Source organism: Mus musculus, chromosome 17 (assembly GCF_000001635.26).
Source record: "Mus musculus strain C57BL/6J chromosome 17, GRCm38.p6 C57BL/6J".
Classification (NCBI taxonomy): domain Eukaryota; kingdom Metazoa; phylum Chordata; class Mammalia; order Rodentia; family Muridae; genus Mus; species Mus musculus.
The window spans coordinates 36,283,538-36,300,223 of NC_000083.6; the positions used below are offsets into that span (position 1 = coordinate 36,283,538).

The window sequence follows — 16,686 nt, forward strand, 5'->3', positions numbered from 1 at the left end:
TCTGATTGGTGATTGTTAAACCATGATACCAAACAAGCATCTATACTAACAATAATTCCAGTCTAGCAAGTGACCCCAGCGCAGGAATATGTTCTCTGAGTACTTCCTATCCTACTGGGAGAGATGCATAAGATCTCTGGGCACTGTCCATTCGTATGGCAGTACAGCATAAGACCTGTTAAGGGCCCACAGCAATAGGGCCCAGAGAGAAAATGTGTGAGCACACACAATGGTTACCTGTCTTCCCTATTGCAAGGGGCTCAGGAACCAACTTCCATTTAATTACTGGCAGCTGAAATATAGGTGCCTCTTTCCCACCTGTGGGAAGAACACAGCCAATGAGAGACTCTGGAAGCAGTAATATTGTGGGAGTGGAAAAATCCCTTGGTCAAGCCCCAGGGAAGTTTCTTGAACTGTGACTGCACCTCCATAGATGTAGGAGGAAACACAATGGAAGATTGTATGTAAAGAGGACTTAATGGCCTTCTGTAGGTCTGGTCTCAGCAGGGACCTTCTCTGTGGCATCTCTCTGTCTGTGAGGAATCAGAATCAGGTCTCCATCACCTCCATCAAGAGGCAGTGAATCTATATTTCCTTTATGATTTATGATAGAGTTAATGTCAGCACACAAGCCCCAGTGCCTTAGTGGATACATCTTTCCTCTAATGAGGCAGGCTACTTTTATATTTTGGCCTTGAGATCACTAGGGAGACAAGAAATTAGACCCTTCCCCTTTCTTACCTTTATTTCTTCCACACCAGAAAAACCACCACAGTTCCTACCAGGAAAGTTCCAAGAACCAGGCCGATGAGAATTGCTATGATGGGGATGGTTTGTGGAGGCTCTGAGGAGAGAAAGGAAGGAAGAGTGAGGAGTCTGACCCTAGCTCTCAACCCTGATCCTGCTCTAGTTCATCAAAGAGCTCACACAATTCCTGACAGCAGTGTGTGTGCTCACACCCACTCCTTACCCCATTTTAGAGTGAGAGGCTCAGGTAACCCTTCATGGTGCACATGACATGTGTATCTCAGCTCTTCTCCAGAGGGAACCACCACAGCTGCCCACTTCTGGAAGGTTCCATCCCCTGCAGGCCTGGTGTCTGGCAGCTCCATGTCCTGGGTGTAGTTTTTCCCATCTCTCTTCCAGGTCAGGGTGATGTCAGCTGGGTAGAAGCCCAGGGCCCAGCACCTCAGGGTGACATTCCCTTCAGGTCTTACATGGTGGGTCACATGTGTTCGGGGGGCATCTGAGGGGAACAATTGGAAAATTCAGGTATTTTGCACTCCTCTGGGGGCCTGAGCAGTGCTCATGGGACCATCCCTGGAAAGGATGGGAGACTTGGATGAGGGAGGGAGCAGAGTCCACACAGAAGCCTACACTCAGGATCTGGATGATCTATTCCTTGGATTATTTTACAATAACCATGAGCCAACACAGAACAGGAAATTCTAGACAAATAGACTTCTCTTTTTGATTGGGGAGGGGGTCTAGGGACTCAGCAACCCTGGAGTCAGACTTTAAATGTCATTGTGCAAGGACAGTGATCCGGCCTGAGAGAGGCCATGATACACAGTGCAGATGGAAGGGAACTGCTGTTAATGGACACACTGAACTGTCCTGGGAGAAGGCTGAATCCTCTGGAGAGTCCCTCTCTCACGTTGAGTCAGGACACGAGGAGCTCTCTTTCCCCTTTGATGCAAGACAGTGTAAGCATTCCAGCTGCTCCCTGCTGAGGAGGAGGCCTCAGGGAGGCAGGAGCTCCAATGTCAGAAAGCAGAAGGGGTTGTCAAGGGCCTCTCACCAGAGCGCAGCAAGGTCTCCTTTCCGAGGTCCAGGCATCTAAGAAGCCTTTCTGTGCACTCCCCTAGCAGGTAGGTCCTCCAGCCTTCCGCTGCGCCTACATTCACCAAGTCTGTCTTCAGGAACCCAGCTGCCTCTCCCTGTGCTGTCCAGGAACTCAGGTCCTCATTCAGGTTGATGAACTCATAGCCGTAGTAGGTGAGCCGGTAGAGACCGCCGAGGAAGCTCCCATCATTATCCACATTGCAGCCAAACACTTCCTGCAGGGTGTGATATTCTGCCCCACCCCCATTAAGTCTCTGGTCACTGTGAGGCTTCTCTTCCATCCCGGGATTTGTCCCCAACTAAACCCCTAACCAGATCACAGTCTGTGGTTCTCTCAGGTCAAGGTCTCCAGGGGTCCCTTTGACTATGGCTGAATCTATGATTTGGGGACCTAGAGTGGAGCTTATTGGGCCAAACCAGGGGGACATTGAGGGCTTATGACCTCAGCCCTGAGATGACTTACCCTCATTGCTCTGTTCATTGTAGATCATCATGTACCTAAGAAGTCTTTCGTTTGTCAGTGACAAGCGCAGGACTTGTGCTGTCTCCTTCTCCCAATATTCAGGTGGCTCCTGCTCCATCCATGCAGCCCGAGGTTGCATCCTTGCAGTCGGTTCTTTGCTGTCAAATCCCTGATACTGTATGGAGTCTACATAGCCGACCTGGATGATCCGGGGCTCCAACGTGCCATGCTTCAAAATCACAGTATTGAAAGTCTGCAGCCAGTGTGAGCCTGTGGGTGGGGCACATTGAGACCCTGCCTCTTCAGCTTAGACCCAGAGCAGGTTGGTAGGGAGCAGAGCGGGGTGGTGGTGTGTGTCTGTGGACCTGAGATGCAGGAGAGGGTCAGGGTGATCCAGCTCGGGGATCAGGGAGGGTCTGGTTATGCAAGGGAGAAAGTGCAGAGATGAGGATTTCAAGTGCTGTGTTCTGCTCCCCCAAAGTCCAGTTCCCTCCATGCCCGGCACCCACCTGCACAATACTGGGTCAGGTCCAAGGCCACCAAGAGGAGGAGGAAGTTGCAGGGTCCAGGGTTCATCTTTCAAGATGAGTGGAGTCTCAATGGGGACTGGTATCTCTTTATAACCCTGATGTGGCAGATGCCGATTGGCTTCTCTTAGATTTCCCAAGGGTAGTGACATAGACCTGATGGAGTGGGACTTCAAGAGATTAATTCCTGGTGGTCAGTGATTTCTAGAGTCCTGCTTCCCCATCTTGCACCCACTTCTGCAATCTGGTATTCTGGCATCTGTGTCTAAGCACAAGTCTATCTTTCTGGTTCGGGTCACAACATCCTTGAGTCCTTGACTAGAGGCCAGTAAGTCAGCAGTTGTCAAATGTTTCAATGTCAGAATCTCAATACATGCTTAGACTTTGTTTACCCTTCTGTGGTGACTGTGCATGTGTGGATTATAGCAATCCATGTCTATCATGATAGGAACCGGAGGTTTTGAGAGTTTTGATTCAATGTATATATTGATAACTAATTGCATGTAAGGTGAATGAGAAGAGAAAGAACAATTTTCCGAAACGAAATGATGCTGCCAGAAGAACTTTTTGGATATTTAATATTTTTTTGGAGTCCTTATTTTCAGCTTCCCCACTGTAGATCATAGGATTTTGTATCTTCCTTCTAGAATTTTTTTTAATATTTGAAACAGAGAAAAATGCAGTTTCACAGATATATTTTAGGAGAAACAATCTTAAGATTCCGTTTTATTTGTATGTATTTTGGTGAGTCTCTTTGTGTGTGCAAAGAACTCATAGGTTCCAGAAGAGGTAGTCAGAAACCCTGGATCTGGAGTTAAGGAACATGTGACCTTCCAGACTCAAGTGCTGGGAAATCAGCTCTGGTCCTCTGCAAGAGCAGCAAGGGCCTTTCATGTTAGTTTTCTTTTGAAACAGCATCTCAGTATGCAGCCTGGCTGGTCTGGGAAGTGGCTATGTAGACCAGGCTGGCCTAGCACTCAGAAATCTATGCTACTGGCTCCAAAATGCTCGGAATAAAAGGACTTTGCCAACCAAGTGGGTAATTGTTAATTTTTCACATTGATAAGTCACTAAATGGGCACAGGTGGTACTTCCTTAAGGTTGTTCACGCTGAGGACAGCAAACATCATTGAATCCTTTATTATTGGCTGCATTCACATCCACAGGAGAATCTTGCACACTGAATGGATGCCAAGTTAATGAATGTTACTTTGAAGTAGGACATTCTTTGACAAAGTCCTTTCAGTAAAATTTTCAAAACCTCAGTCATCGGCCGGGCGTGGTGGCGCACGCCTTTAATCCCACCACTTGGGAGGCAGAGGCAGGCGGATTTCTGAATTCGAGGCCAGCCTGGTCTACAAAGTGAGTTCCAGGACAGCCAGAGCTATACAGAGAAACCCTGTCTCGAAAAACCAAAAACAACCAAAAACCAAAAACCAAAACCAAAAAAAAAAAAAACCAACCAACCAAACAAAAAAACAAAACCCCCCAACAACAACAAAAAACAAACCACCCTTAAGTTGTCAGTGAAGAAGTCACAAGTCAAGTGTCCAAAATCACTGATGTTATTTTGGGAGCTTAGATATTATCTTTGTTGTAGTCAACTAGGTAAGGGATCAGTTGCTGATGAATGGAATTTTTTTGTTTGTTTTTATGCTGTGGGAGGAACAATACATTTCTAATCATATTGCCAAGGAGTTCAGGCTGGGCAGGAAGAAGAGCTCCACCAGCCCCGTGTGGCTGCAGATGCAGGTTCCACACTTTGGAGAAATAGTTGTTCCTTAGGCAGGTCCTTTATTCAGCTATCTGGAATGAGACCCACTACCTATAAATGAGGGATGTCTAGACTGGCTGCTGTACAGTTCTGTGCAGTTTACAAGCACCTCTATTAATGTCACTTGTAAGCACCTCTGTCCATGCCACTTCCAGTGATGTGACTCTGAGTTCAGTCCTGGCTGGTCACAATTCAGTCCTGGTTGGAGGATCTGGGCTCAGGGCTGGAAATGCTGCTCTGAGATGTCAGCTTCCAGTATTCTGCAGCCTATGATTTGCCTGGAGGGGAGGATTTCCTTTTGGGAGTCTTGGAACAAGCTTGAGCGATTCCCTAGTGATCACCTGTTTTGTTTTCTGATCTCTTATTAATGGCCTTCCCACTGCTGCTGGCATATGTGACTCAGTGCATTATCCAAAGCAGTGCTTCTCACCCTTCCTAATGCTGGAACACTTTAATACAGTTCCTTGTGGGAAGCCGCAAAAGCCATTACAAGATGGCGCTGGTTTCTTTATGCCGACGCCCATGAATTTGGGTAAACAACCAATGTGCGCATGTGCATAAGAGTTTTTTACTGAGTCACTGCTTGGCCTGATGCATATTAATGAGGTACTGGTAGCATAATCAATCAGGTATGGACACGTCACTCCTAGGCCTATATAAGCAGCGCCATTTCTGGGCTTGGGGTCTTTCGCCTATGTAGTCCATGCTCTCCCAATAAACGTGTTGCAGAAGGATCCTGTTGTGGCGTCTCACTTGCTGGCAAGTCGGGCATCCCACAGTTCCTCACGTTGTGGTGACCCCAACCATCAAATTGCCTTTTTTGCTACTTCATAACTGTCATTTGTATTTTAATCTCAATGTAAGAATTTTTGGATACACAGGTTTGCCAATGAGGTAGCAACGCACATGTTTAGAACCACTGATTTAAAGTGCTATGGTTAGGTCATTGTTGAGAACTACGTCATAATTAAGTGTGTAAGTCTATGGAATCCTTATTTCTCTGATTCTGTTAAATTGACCTGGATTTCATGAACATGAGACTATTACAGTGACTCTTTATAGCAATAAAAATCCTAAGACAGTGTAAAATACTATTTAATACTAAAAATATTCTCTAATAGAATTCTTCTAATGTAGAAGGCAATGGTGGTGCATGCCTGTAACACTTGTCATTGGGAAGCAGAGGAGTTCAAACCTTCCTGAACTAGAGGGGATTCATTTCTTTTCTTTTTTTTTTTTCTCTTGGTTTTTCGAGACAGGGTTTCTCTGTGTAGCCCTGGCTGTCCTGGAACTCACTTTGTAGACCAGGCTGGCCTCTAACTCAGAGATCCGCCTGCCTCTGCCTCCCAAGTGGTGGGATTAAAGGCGTGCGCCACCACACCCAGCAGGATTCATTTCTTAAAGAGCAAAAGCATTGACAAAAATTCACATAGCAATTAAATACTTCCTGTCTACAAATCTCATCTGAAACATTACTGCAATTTTTTCCCCCACACACATAAGTGGACACAGTTCAGATTGTCTCCGGAGAGCTAGGTGTCAAGGCACACCCAAGCAAACCCAGCATTTGGAAGGTTCAGGCAGGAGGATCAGGAGTTCAAGACCATGATGGAGGGGAAGACACAGTCTCTTTCTGATGGAGTCTCCAGAGAATGAACTGGGGAAAGTTAGTCAACAGCTGTCAGAGGAGGCGAGCAATGACAGGAAATCTCTAGCTTATTTACAAAGAAATACAGGAAATAATACAGAGCAGACCAGGGAAGAGTCCTGTCCTGTACTTAAGTCTAACCCTCATGGTAGGATCCTGCAGATGAACTTGGTGGGTAGGCAGCAGTCACAGACCTCCATTTTTCTCCCCTGTTCTGAGAACAGGAGAGTGGCACCTCCCTTCTCTGCAGCACTGAGTACACGTCTAACACTCTGTAGAAACATTAAACAAAACCGGATAGGGCTGGGACACTCGGGTATAACACATGGAAACATCTGCCAGGAGTAAGTGAGGGTGGCTTGGATAAAAACTATCAGAAGCAGTGTGTGATGGCAAGAATCATGTACCTTATTAGCAAAGTAGAAAAGGAAACATTAGAAAGCAGAAGGGAAAAGTCCAGAATTCATAAAGGGGGTACTGTGGGCCTAGCGAGCACCCACACCGAATAGAAGTGATCAGAGCTATGGTAAAGACAGAAGGATCCTTAAAAAAAAAATCCATTGTGCTCCCAGTAACAGATATTTTAATTCTAGAGAGAGGGAGCAAGATAGACAAGAATGTTACAAGCAGACATAGCAGGAGAGATAGTGGAAAACACTCTCCACTCAGTTCTCAACCAGAGCAGTTTTGTTTTTTTTTGTTTTTTGTTTTTCAAAGACCTCTACTGAGCTGGTGGTTTGTTAGCCCCAGCCCCTCCAGTAACCACTCTCTCAGGACAGTCAGAGCATTGGAATATATGCTGACACCTGGCCAGATGGAAAACACAGGAAGGAAGAGGCTTTAAATCAGTGCAGATTTCAGTGTGGTAGAATACTTGTCAGACCCAGAGTCTGCACAGACCATTGACACGGGTTCCATCCAGTTTAAGTGTGTGCTCACAAGATGACAGGAAGATCCTTATAGAGGTCCAGTCATGTTTCAAAATGAGACTGTAGAAGACATGTCCAGAGTGTCAGCAGCATATGAGAACTGACTCATGGGGGGTGCCTAGTGGTGGAACCTCTACCTTCTGTGGTGTCAAACTGTGAAGGATTGCCCAGGGGCACAGTATACTCCCAAAGGCATCAAGGCTGCAAGCAGCAAGCAGGTGAGACTTCATTTTGTCTTTATATCCTACAGGACTGCCTGTCGCCCCAGCTCATCTAACCCTCCTCAATTTATGATACATTTGGTTCGACAAGGCTGCTGTCTTGTCACAGCAGGCAATGCATTCAGCCCAGGGTAAGCCAGTTATACAAGGACATCACACTTCATTTTTTTGTACCAGGTTTTACTCATGTTTCGTACATGAATCAACCACCTACCATGGTAAGAGATATCAAAACACTAGACAAATGCATATCTTCAGTAAGGAAGTGTGACTTTGTAGTTCAGTGAAAAGAAAAGTTTAGTCAGTGATGGAGATTTCTAAGCCAGCCTCTGCTAAGAGAGGGAGAGATGACAGGGAAGCAGACACATGTCAGTGTAGGGAGGGCTCAGTGCTGTGGGCTGTCCTGGAGACATTCCCTCCAGCATGTCCCAGAGCCTCCTCTGTATCTGGAACACAGCAACAAGCCTCTGGCAAAAAAGATTTAATCTAGGCAACAGCTGTCTTCACACCCATTGTGTTCTGCAGGGAGGGAGCAACTGAGGTACAGGAAGTCTTTCTCATTCTGTATGACCATTGCTTTCCATTTCACGCCCTGCCATGCAACAGCTACAGAGCTGGGAAGCTACCCCATGCCACAGATGCAAACTGTGGCACCAAGATAAGATCACCCTAATAGAAGATGCTCCTGTGAACACAGTTGTGGGAAAAGGATGCTGCAACTACATAGGACCCAAGAAATGGGTAAGGGTAAAAAGCCTGGGTCCTTAATCTCTGAGATATTAAATGGTGGCAATAATGTGGGTGCTTGAAAAATTTAAAAGGTTCCCAGGTACAGGAAGGTACAGAATTTTGGCTGCATATTTGTGCCTTGAGGATCTTTGGAAGGTCAATGTGGTGTCACAGAGGGACACAGGATAAATTTTGAGTGGAGTTCATAAGAGATCTGTCAGTAGTGCATTATCTTTTTCACTTCTTGCCATTGTACACTTGGCATTCTATGAACATGGCCACTGACAAAGAAGCCAACTCCATCCTAAAGTTCTTGATCCTCTTAGGATCTGTTTGGTCTCTGATAACCAGAAAGCTGCACATTAGTGCAATTGGACTCAGCACACCAGTCAAAAACCGTGATGTGACTAGACAATGAAACCATAGATCAGCAACAGAGATGGATATGTCAGGGAGATAGGTAGGCCTTTGTTTTCTTTTCCTTCCTTGATTCTGTCAACCAGATCAGCATCTGGGCTAGGACTCAGATGGATGTTGTCAGCAGGACAGGTATGGTGATCAGGGTAAACAACTTGTCCCAAGACACTGCTCCTAGGATATATGGGACTAGAACTGAATCTGTGGTCAGGAAGCCAGGCTATGGAGGTTTGTCCCCAATAATTAATCTTTTCATGACCCCTCAGGTCTCAGTATCTCCCACTGTGTACTGTAAGAGAAGCCAATCAGCCTCTTCCAGAAGCTCAGAAATGTATTGTGAATGGAAATCATTCTGGACTAAACCTGTACCATCATTTAGGCGGAAGACTCTGTTACCTGAAGTCCTCCTCTTGCTGCTGGCAGCTATGCTGGCCTGAACTCTGAGATATTAAATGGTGGCATCTGAGTATTGGAACTGAGAGAAAGAATCTCATTCTGAAGCCACAAGGATGCTGTGCATCACTGCAGACATGGGAAGCCTAGCTTTGGCCCTGCTTGTCCCAGCAACTCCAGGCTTCCCCTTTAGGCTCCCCTTGCCTGGCTTCCTATATCATCCAGGTCCAGAGCTGGGCTCCCTGTTCACCCCCCAGCCTAGTGAACTTTCTCAGGTGCCAGGAGGAGGGCAGGGTCCCATTGCATGTTGGTTTTAGGCTCCTATGAGCTGTGTTATTTCTATGCCCTTTCTCCTGAGGCTGCCCTCCTGGAGCCCTGGGTCTCATTCATTCTTGAGTTGTGTTTCAGGCATGCAGATTGTGGGAAGCAATAGAGATCTTGGACTTGCTCTTCTACTACAGGCTGAGCAGAGATGGTGAGTGTCATCAGCTGGATTACGATAGACCAGCTAAACAGGAGTATCTGAAAAATGGCTTTGGCCCTTGATCTGGCTGAGTCCTTAAGGGAGAATATTTTCCATAATCTCTCCTGTTGTGGTTATTTTCAATGTTTCTACCTTTTTTTCCCTTCCCTTCTCCATTAATTAATAAATATTATTCATTTTTATTATGTGTGTGACTTTTTCCTCCTGTATATATGTCTAAGCACCATGATGGTATCTGATGGTTGTGGAGATCAGAAAACGGCTTCACATTCCCTGTGTTTTGAATTAGATGGTTGTAGGTTGATGTGCAGGTGCTAGGAATTGAATGCGAGTCTCCTGGAAGAGCAGTCAGTGCTCTTTATTACTGGGACATCTGTCCAGCCCCTAATTATTATTATTTATTATTATTATCTAATTATTTAGATCCCCAAATAATTCTTCCTGAAAACCTATAGCAGTATTCTGGAATTCTTTGTCTTAAACAGGCTTCTGACCATTACTTCTCACAGGATGGATATTTTATAGACGCACTGATCTCCATTCATGAAATGAACACTTCCTTTTGTTCTGGTTCATGCACTTTCCTTCTTAACTTTACTAATATATTTAGAGATGTCTGTAGATCATTTCTAATTCACACAGCTATTACTGAAGTTGCAGAGACTTTTCTATTGCACATTTTACTGGACTATCCTTGAGTGTTATGTTGTCCTCCATCCTTAGGAAGTGGGTATCCCTGCCTCCTCTTTTTTTGTTTTCTGTATCTACATGCTATGAGACCCAGCATCAGTACTGAATATGATTCTGTGGTCTTTATTCTCAGGATGTCTCTAGTTCCTGACAGCAACAGGAGTGTGTCTTTGATGGACCTCAAAGCCCTGGACACTTGAGCACATACAACTTAAGGGTGATACTATCATCAGAAGGTTTAGTGTCAGAGCTTGGTTTCTGACAACAGTAATGAGAAAAGATCTGACAAAACAAACAAACAAAAAACAATGAAAGAGATAGATGTGGTAATATTTAGGAAAAGGAATTTATGAGATGTGGTCATAGTTGAAAGAGAAGTGAGCCAGTACTGAGACTCCCTCAGGTCCTCCAGGTTCATCTTTAGGATTTTGACATGAGTTTCAAGATTATTATTTTTTTTTCCATTTTTTATTAGGTATTTCGCTCATTTACATTTGCAATGCTATACCAAAAGTCCCCCATAGCCACCCACCCCCTCTCCCCTACCCACCCACTCCCCTTTTATGGCCCTGGCGTTCCCCTGTACTGGGGCATATAAAGTTTGCCTGTCCAATGGGCCTCTCTTTCGAGTGATGGCCGACTAGGCCATCTTTTGATGCATATGCAGCTAGAGTCAAGAGCTCCGGGGTACTGGTTAGTTCATAATGTTGTTCCACCTATAGGGTTGCAGATCCCTTTAGCTTCTTTGGTACTTTCTCTAGCTCCTTCATTGGGGGCCATGTGATCCATCCAATAGCCGACTGTGAGCATCCACTTCTATGTTTGCTAGGCCCAGGCATACTCTGACAAGAGACAGCTATATCAGGGTCCTTTCAGCATAATCTTGCTAGTGTATGCAATGGTGTCAGCATTTGGAAGCTGATTATGGGATGGATCCCCGGATATGCTAGTGTCTACATGGTCCATCCTTTTATCTCAGCTCCAAACTTTGTCTCTGTAACTCCTTCCAAGGGTGTTTTGTTCCCACTTCTAAGGAGGGGCATAGTGTTCACACTTCAGTCTTCATTTTTCTTGAGTTTCATGTGTTTAGGAAATTGTATCTTATATCTTGGGTATCTTAGGTTTTGGGCTAATATCCACTTATCAGTGAGTACATATTGTGTGAGTTCCTTTGTGAATGTGTTACCTCACTCAGGATGATGCCCTCCAGGTCCATCCATTTGGCTAGGAATTTCATAAATTCATTCTTTTTAATAGCTGAGTAGTACTCCATTGTGTAGATGTACCACATTTTCTGTATCCATTCCTCTGTTGAGGGGCATCTGGGTTCCTTCCAGCTTCTGGCTATTATAAATAAGGCTGCTATGAACATAGTGGAGCATGTGTCCTTCTTACCAGTTGGGGCATCTTCTGGATATATGCCCAGGAGAGGTATTGCTGGATCCTCCGGTAGTACTATATCCAGTTTTCTGAGGAACCGCCAGACTGATTTCCATAGTGGTTGTACAAGCCTGCAATCCCACCAACAATGGAGGAGTGTTCCTCTTTCTCCACATCCACGCCAGCATCTGCTGTCACCTGAATTTTTGATCTTAGCCATTCTGACTGGTGTGAGGTGGAATCTCAGGGTTGTTTTGATTTGCATTTCCCTGATGATTAAGGATGTTGAGCATTTTTTCAGGTGCTTCTCTGCCATTCGGTATTCCTCAGGTGAGAATTCTTTGTTCAGTTCTGAGCCCCATTTTTTAATGGGGTTATTTGACTTTCTGAAGTCCACCTTCTTGAGTTCTTTATATATGTTGGATATTAGTCCCCTATCTGATTTAGGATAGGTAAAGATCCTTTCCCAATCTGTTGGTGGTCTTTTTGTCTTATTGACGGTGTCTTTTGCCTTGCAGAAACTTTGGAGTTTCATTAGGTCCCATTTGTCAATTCTCGATCTTACAGAGCAAGCCATTGCTGTTCTGTTCAGGAATTTTTCCCCTGTGCCCATATCTTCAAGGCTTTTCCCCACTTTCTCCTCTATAAGTTTCAGTGTCTCTGGTTTTATGTGAAGTTCCTTGATCCACTTAGATTTGACCTTAGTACAAGGAGATAAGTATGGATCGATTCGCATTCTTCTACATGATAACAACCAGTTGTGCCAGCACCAATTGTTGAAAATGCTGTCTTTCTTCCACTGGATGGTTTTAGCTCCCTTGTCGAAGATCAAGTGACCATAGGTGTGTGGGTTCATTTCTGGGTCTTCAATTCTATTCCATTGGTCTACTTGTCTGTCTCTATACCAGTACCATGCAGTTTTTATCACAATTGCTCTGTAGTAAAGCTTTAGGTCAGGCATGGTGATTCCACCAGAGGTTCTTTTATCCTTGAGAAGAGTTTTTGCTATCCTAGGTTTTTTGTTATTCCAGATGAATTTGCAAATTGCTCCTTCTAATTCGTTGAAGAATTGAGTTGGAATTTTGATGGGGATTGCATTGAATCTGTAGATTGCTTTTGGCAAGATAGCCATTTTTACAATGTTGATCCTGCCAATCCATGAGCATGGGAGATCTTTCCATCTTCTGAGATCTTCTTTAATTTCTTTCTTCAGAGACTTGAAGTTTTTATCATACAGATCTTTTACTTCCTTAGTTAGAGTCACGCCGAGATATTTTATATTATTTGTGACTATTGAGAAGGGTGTTGTTTCCCTAATTTCTTTCTCAGCCTGTTTATTCTTTGTGTAGAGAAAGGCCATTGACTTGTTTGAGTTAATTTTATATCCAGCTACTTCACCGAAGCTGTTTATCAGGTTTAGGAGTTCTCTGGTGGAATTTTTAGGGTCACTTATATATACTATCATATCATCTGCAAAAAGTGATATTTTGACTTCCTCTTTTCCAATTTGTATCCCCTTGATCTCCTTTTGTTGTCGAATTGCTCTGGCTAATACTTCAAGTACTATGTTGAAAAGGTAGGGAGAAAGTGGGCAACCTTGTCTAGTCCCTGATTTTAGTGGGATTGCTTCCAGCTTCTCTCCATTTACTTTGATGTTGGCTACTGGTTTGCTGTAGATTGCTTTTATTATGTTTAGGTATGGGCCTTGAATTCCTGATCTTTCCAAAACTTTTATCATGAATGGGTGTTGGATCTCGTCAAATGCTTTTTCTGCATCTAACGAGATGATCATGTGGTTTTTGTCTTTGAGTTTGTTTATATAATGGATTACATTGATGGATTTTCGTATATTAAACCATCCCTGCATCCCTGGAATAAAACCTACTTGGTCAGGATGGATGATTTCTTTAATGTGTTCTTGGATTCGGTTAGCGAGAATTTTATTGAGGATTTTTGCATCGATATTCATAAGAGAAATTGGTCTGAAGTTCTCTATCTTTGTTGGATCTTTCTGTGGTTTAGGTATCAGAGTAATAGTGGCTTCATAAAATGAGTTGGGTAGAGTACCTTCTACTTCTATCTTGTGAAATAGTTTGTGCAGAACTGGAATTAGATCTTCTTTGAAGGTCTGATAGAACTCTGCACTAAACCCATCTGGTCCTGGGCTTTTTTTGGCTGGGAGACTATTAATAACTACTTCTATTTCTTTAGGGGATATGGGACTGTTTAGAAGGTCAACTTGATCCTGATTCAACTTTGGTACCTGGTATCTGTCCAGAAATTTGTCCATTTCTTCCAGGTTTTCCAGTTTTGTTGAGTATAAGCTTTTGTAGAAGGATCTGATGGTGTTTTGGATTTCTTCAGGATCTGTTGTTATGTCTCCCTTTTCATTTCTGATTTTGTTGATTAGGATTTTGTCCCTTTGCCCTCTAGTGAGTCTAGCTAAGGGCTTATCTATCTTGTTGATTTTCTCAAAGAACCAACTCCTCGTTTGGTTAATTCTTTGAATAGTTCTTCTTGTTTCCACTTGGTTAATTTCACCCCTGAGTTTGATTATTTCCTGCCGTCTACTCCTCTTGGGTGAATTTGCTTCCTTCAAGATTAAATATAGAAATTAGTAGATTCCCTTTTCCCCATTTTATAGTTCTTCCCTTTTAAAAATTTTTCTTCATTCATAAACTGGAGGTTTCTGGGCGTCACTCACCTCTTCTGCTGGCAGTTACCTAATTAGTCCCAGGTTATTCTATGGAGGTTCCTTCACTCTGTGCATATGTGTCCTCCCATACCATTGTTTGCCGATCCTTGAACTTCTGACTTTCCTACCTCTACTTTTCATGTGTTGGCATTACAAGTGCATGCAGTGATACAAAAGCCTTCTTTGAAGTTCTATAGTATTTCCACTTATCCATGTCTATAAGGAATGGCAGGAATTTAGCAAGTAATGTAGTCTGGTAGTAAGTGTATACTTTCAGTGTGCAATTTTGCTTTGGTTTTTGTTGTGTTGTGGTTATTGTTGTATTGGTTTAGGATCTAGTGTAGCTTGTCATGGTCTTCATCTCCTGGTATTTATGTCTCTTCTTTCAAAGTGTTGGTTTGGAGGCATGAAGTGACCATGTGTTGTTCCAAAATATGACTTTTGTAAATACAATGTTAAAACATTTTTCATAAAAAAGAAAAGATATTGAAGAATTTTTTTGAGCAGCATTAGCCTCCATTTTATGGAATCCATTCCCATGTAAAAGAATCAATGGCAAAACATTAGATTTGTTTACACTGGGAATGACAGGAACAAGGATCATGCTAACCTCCCAACTTTTGGGTATATCACCAGCTCTGGACTCCTGTCCACGAGGTCTGAATAACGTGGCAGGAAACTACACACAAGAAATTCATTAAAACGAGGACTTCTCTAAAATAGAGAACCCTACTGCCAATGACAGTCAAAGCTTCTGGTTCTCCTCCTACTACCCACCCTGCACTCCTTTGGAATATAATTATTGAATATATTTTCTGGTCTCTCTAATATACAATGCAAATCAATCAATAGCCCTCTGATCCCTCTCTATTCAGCGAAAACAGGGATACATTTTTAGCCCTCAAAGGGATACTTGTAATTCTGGACACTTGAATTCTTCACCATAAATTTAACAACTTCTTACACTTAAAAATTTTTATGGGAAATTTGTGGTGATATGGAAATAGGTGTTGAAGGATGATTTTGTGCAGTGTGCTTTCAAATTCTGTTTTCTGTACCCAGATACCTGGTTGTAGCCCCAACTTTGGTATTGTCACTATTATGAAGTTTCACCTGACTCAGTATTTTATAAAATGTTTTCCATCATGTTCTTCATGGACAATAATCTTAGAACTGAACACCCAATAGTTGTGCAGGAAAGGCAAAGGGCTGCAATTTCAGGCCCAGAGTGAGTGTGTGGTGGGGGTCAAATGGGGATATAGATAAAGCAGCAGGGAAGAGCTTGGCTAAGAAGGCAGATATCAGGCCACATGGCTGAGAAGGGGTCTAGTCCAGAATTCCAGGATTAGAATAGCTCAGAATTTGCCCAACTATTGTACCTAAAGTTACTAATAAATATAAAGGTCTTTATGCAGGCTTGCAATACTGATTTTTTTTACAATTTACAACTGACTTACTTGATCATTTTTAAATGTTCGAGTACTAAAACCTTTAAGGTCTTGGTCATACCTTGACCTCCTTTAAAAATTACATTTATGGACACAGTACATATGCGATGTGCAATGCTCTCCAATGGATGTAGATGCAGTAGACATCAAATGATCCAGTGATGTTGCCAGTCCACAGGGAAGACAACCTTGAAGAAGTGCCATATGTGGCAATTTAGTAAAGTATCAAAGGCAAACTCTACAATGTGTCCCGTGGAGTGGATCCTGCCATTCATCACTAAGTTTTAATGACTTTGAGTGCATGGGCATTTTGTCATTATGCATGTCTCTGTACCCCAAACTCTGTAAGAAAGGAGGCTGGGGTCCCTGTAGACTGGATGGAGAGTTGTGAGCAGCCATGTGTATAGTAGGAATTCAACACAGTTTCCCTGGAAGAACAGCCAGTCCTCCCTCTTACCTGCTGATCTGTCTCTCTAGCCCATATCTATTAAGCTCAGCATAGAGAAGGCAGATGCAAAGGGATCTTGGTGTTCCAGACCAGCTTGAGCTTCATAGCAAAGCCCAGGCCAGGGCAGTTTATATAACTATACCCCATCTCCAAAGAGTATCCTGCTGGTAGTAACAAAAACATTTAATTAGTTTATAAAATTATTTAAATTTCTTAAAATAATTTTTATTCCAATTATTTAATACTTGTAAAAATATTCTGTGTCTGCTGAGATGGCTCAGCAATGAAAAGCACTTGCTGTTCTTGCAAAAATCTAGAACTGAATTTCTTGCATATACATGCAAGTCACAACCATCTCTAACTACACTTCCAGTATTTGTGGTGACTCTTTTTCTTCCCTTTTTTTCTTTTTTTTTCTTTCTTTCTTTTTTTTTTTTTTTTGTGTCTTTGAGACAGGGTTTCTCTGTATAGCCCTGGCTGTCCTGGAACTCACTTTGTAGACCAGGCTGGCCTTGAACTCAGAAATCTGCCTGCCTCTGCCTCCTGAGTGCTGGGATTAAAGGCGTGTACCACCACGCCCGGTGACTCTTTTTCC

General features: G+C 43.3%; 1 protein-coding gene and 1 long non-coding RNA gene across 3 annotated transcripts in view; one reads left to right on the top strand and one right to left on the bottom strand.

Annotated features, from left to right (window-relative positions):
• Positions 1-743: 743 nt before the first annotated feature.
• H2-M10.2 (histocompatibility 2, M region locus 10.2) lies at positions 744-2,884 on the bottom strand. The gene is made up of 5 exons (NM_177923.1): positions 2,818-2,884; positions 2,309-2,578; positions 1,802-2,077; positions 971-1,246; positions 744-844 (listed from the first exon to the last, which is right to left on the bottom strand). The coding sequence occupies exons 1-5, from the start codon at positions 2,882-2,884 to the stop codon at positions 744-746; spliced, it is 990 nt and encodes a 329-aa protein (NP_808591.1).
• A 3,003-nt stretch (positions 2,885-5,887) lies between these two features.
• Positions 5,888-16,686, top strand: part of Gm33257 — a 29,349-nt gene continuing 18,550 nt past the window's right edge. Inside the window, exons 1-2 of one of the 2 annotated variants that reach the window (XR_385570.4) lie at positions 5,888-8,148; positions 9,355-9,421. This is a non-coding gene — a long non-coding RNA (predicted gene, 33257). Of the gene's footprint in view, positions 9,422-16,686 lie in introns of both variants that reach the window. The other variant, XR_876783.2, reaches the window with a different exon arrangement.

Bases quoted from the DNA above. Each gene is read 5' to 3' on its own strand.
- H2-M10.2 (NM_177923.1), bottom strand. From the start codon at position 2,884: ATGAACCCTGGACCCTGCAACTTCCTCCTCCTCTTGGTGGCCTTGGAC. The intron at 2,078-2,308 runs GTAAGTCATCTC...GGGGTGGGGCAG, and splicing joins CAATGAACAGAGCAATGAGG to AATATCACACCCTGCAGGAA. The intron at 845-970 runs GTAAGGAGTGGG...TTCTCTCCTCAG, and splicing joins GCCTCTCACTCTAAAATGGG to AGCCTCCACAAACCATCCCC.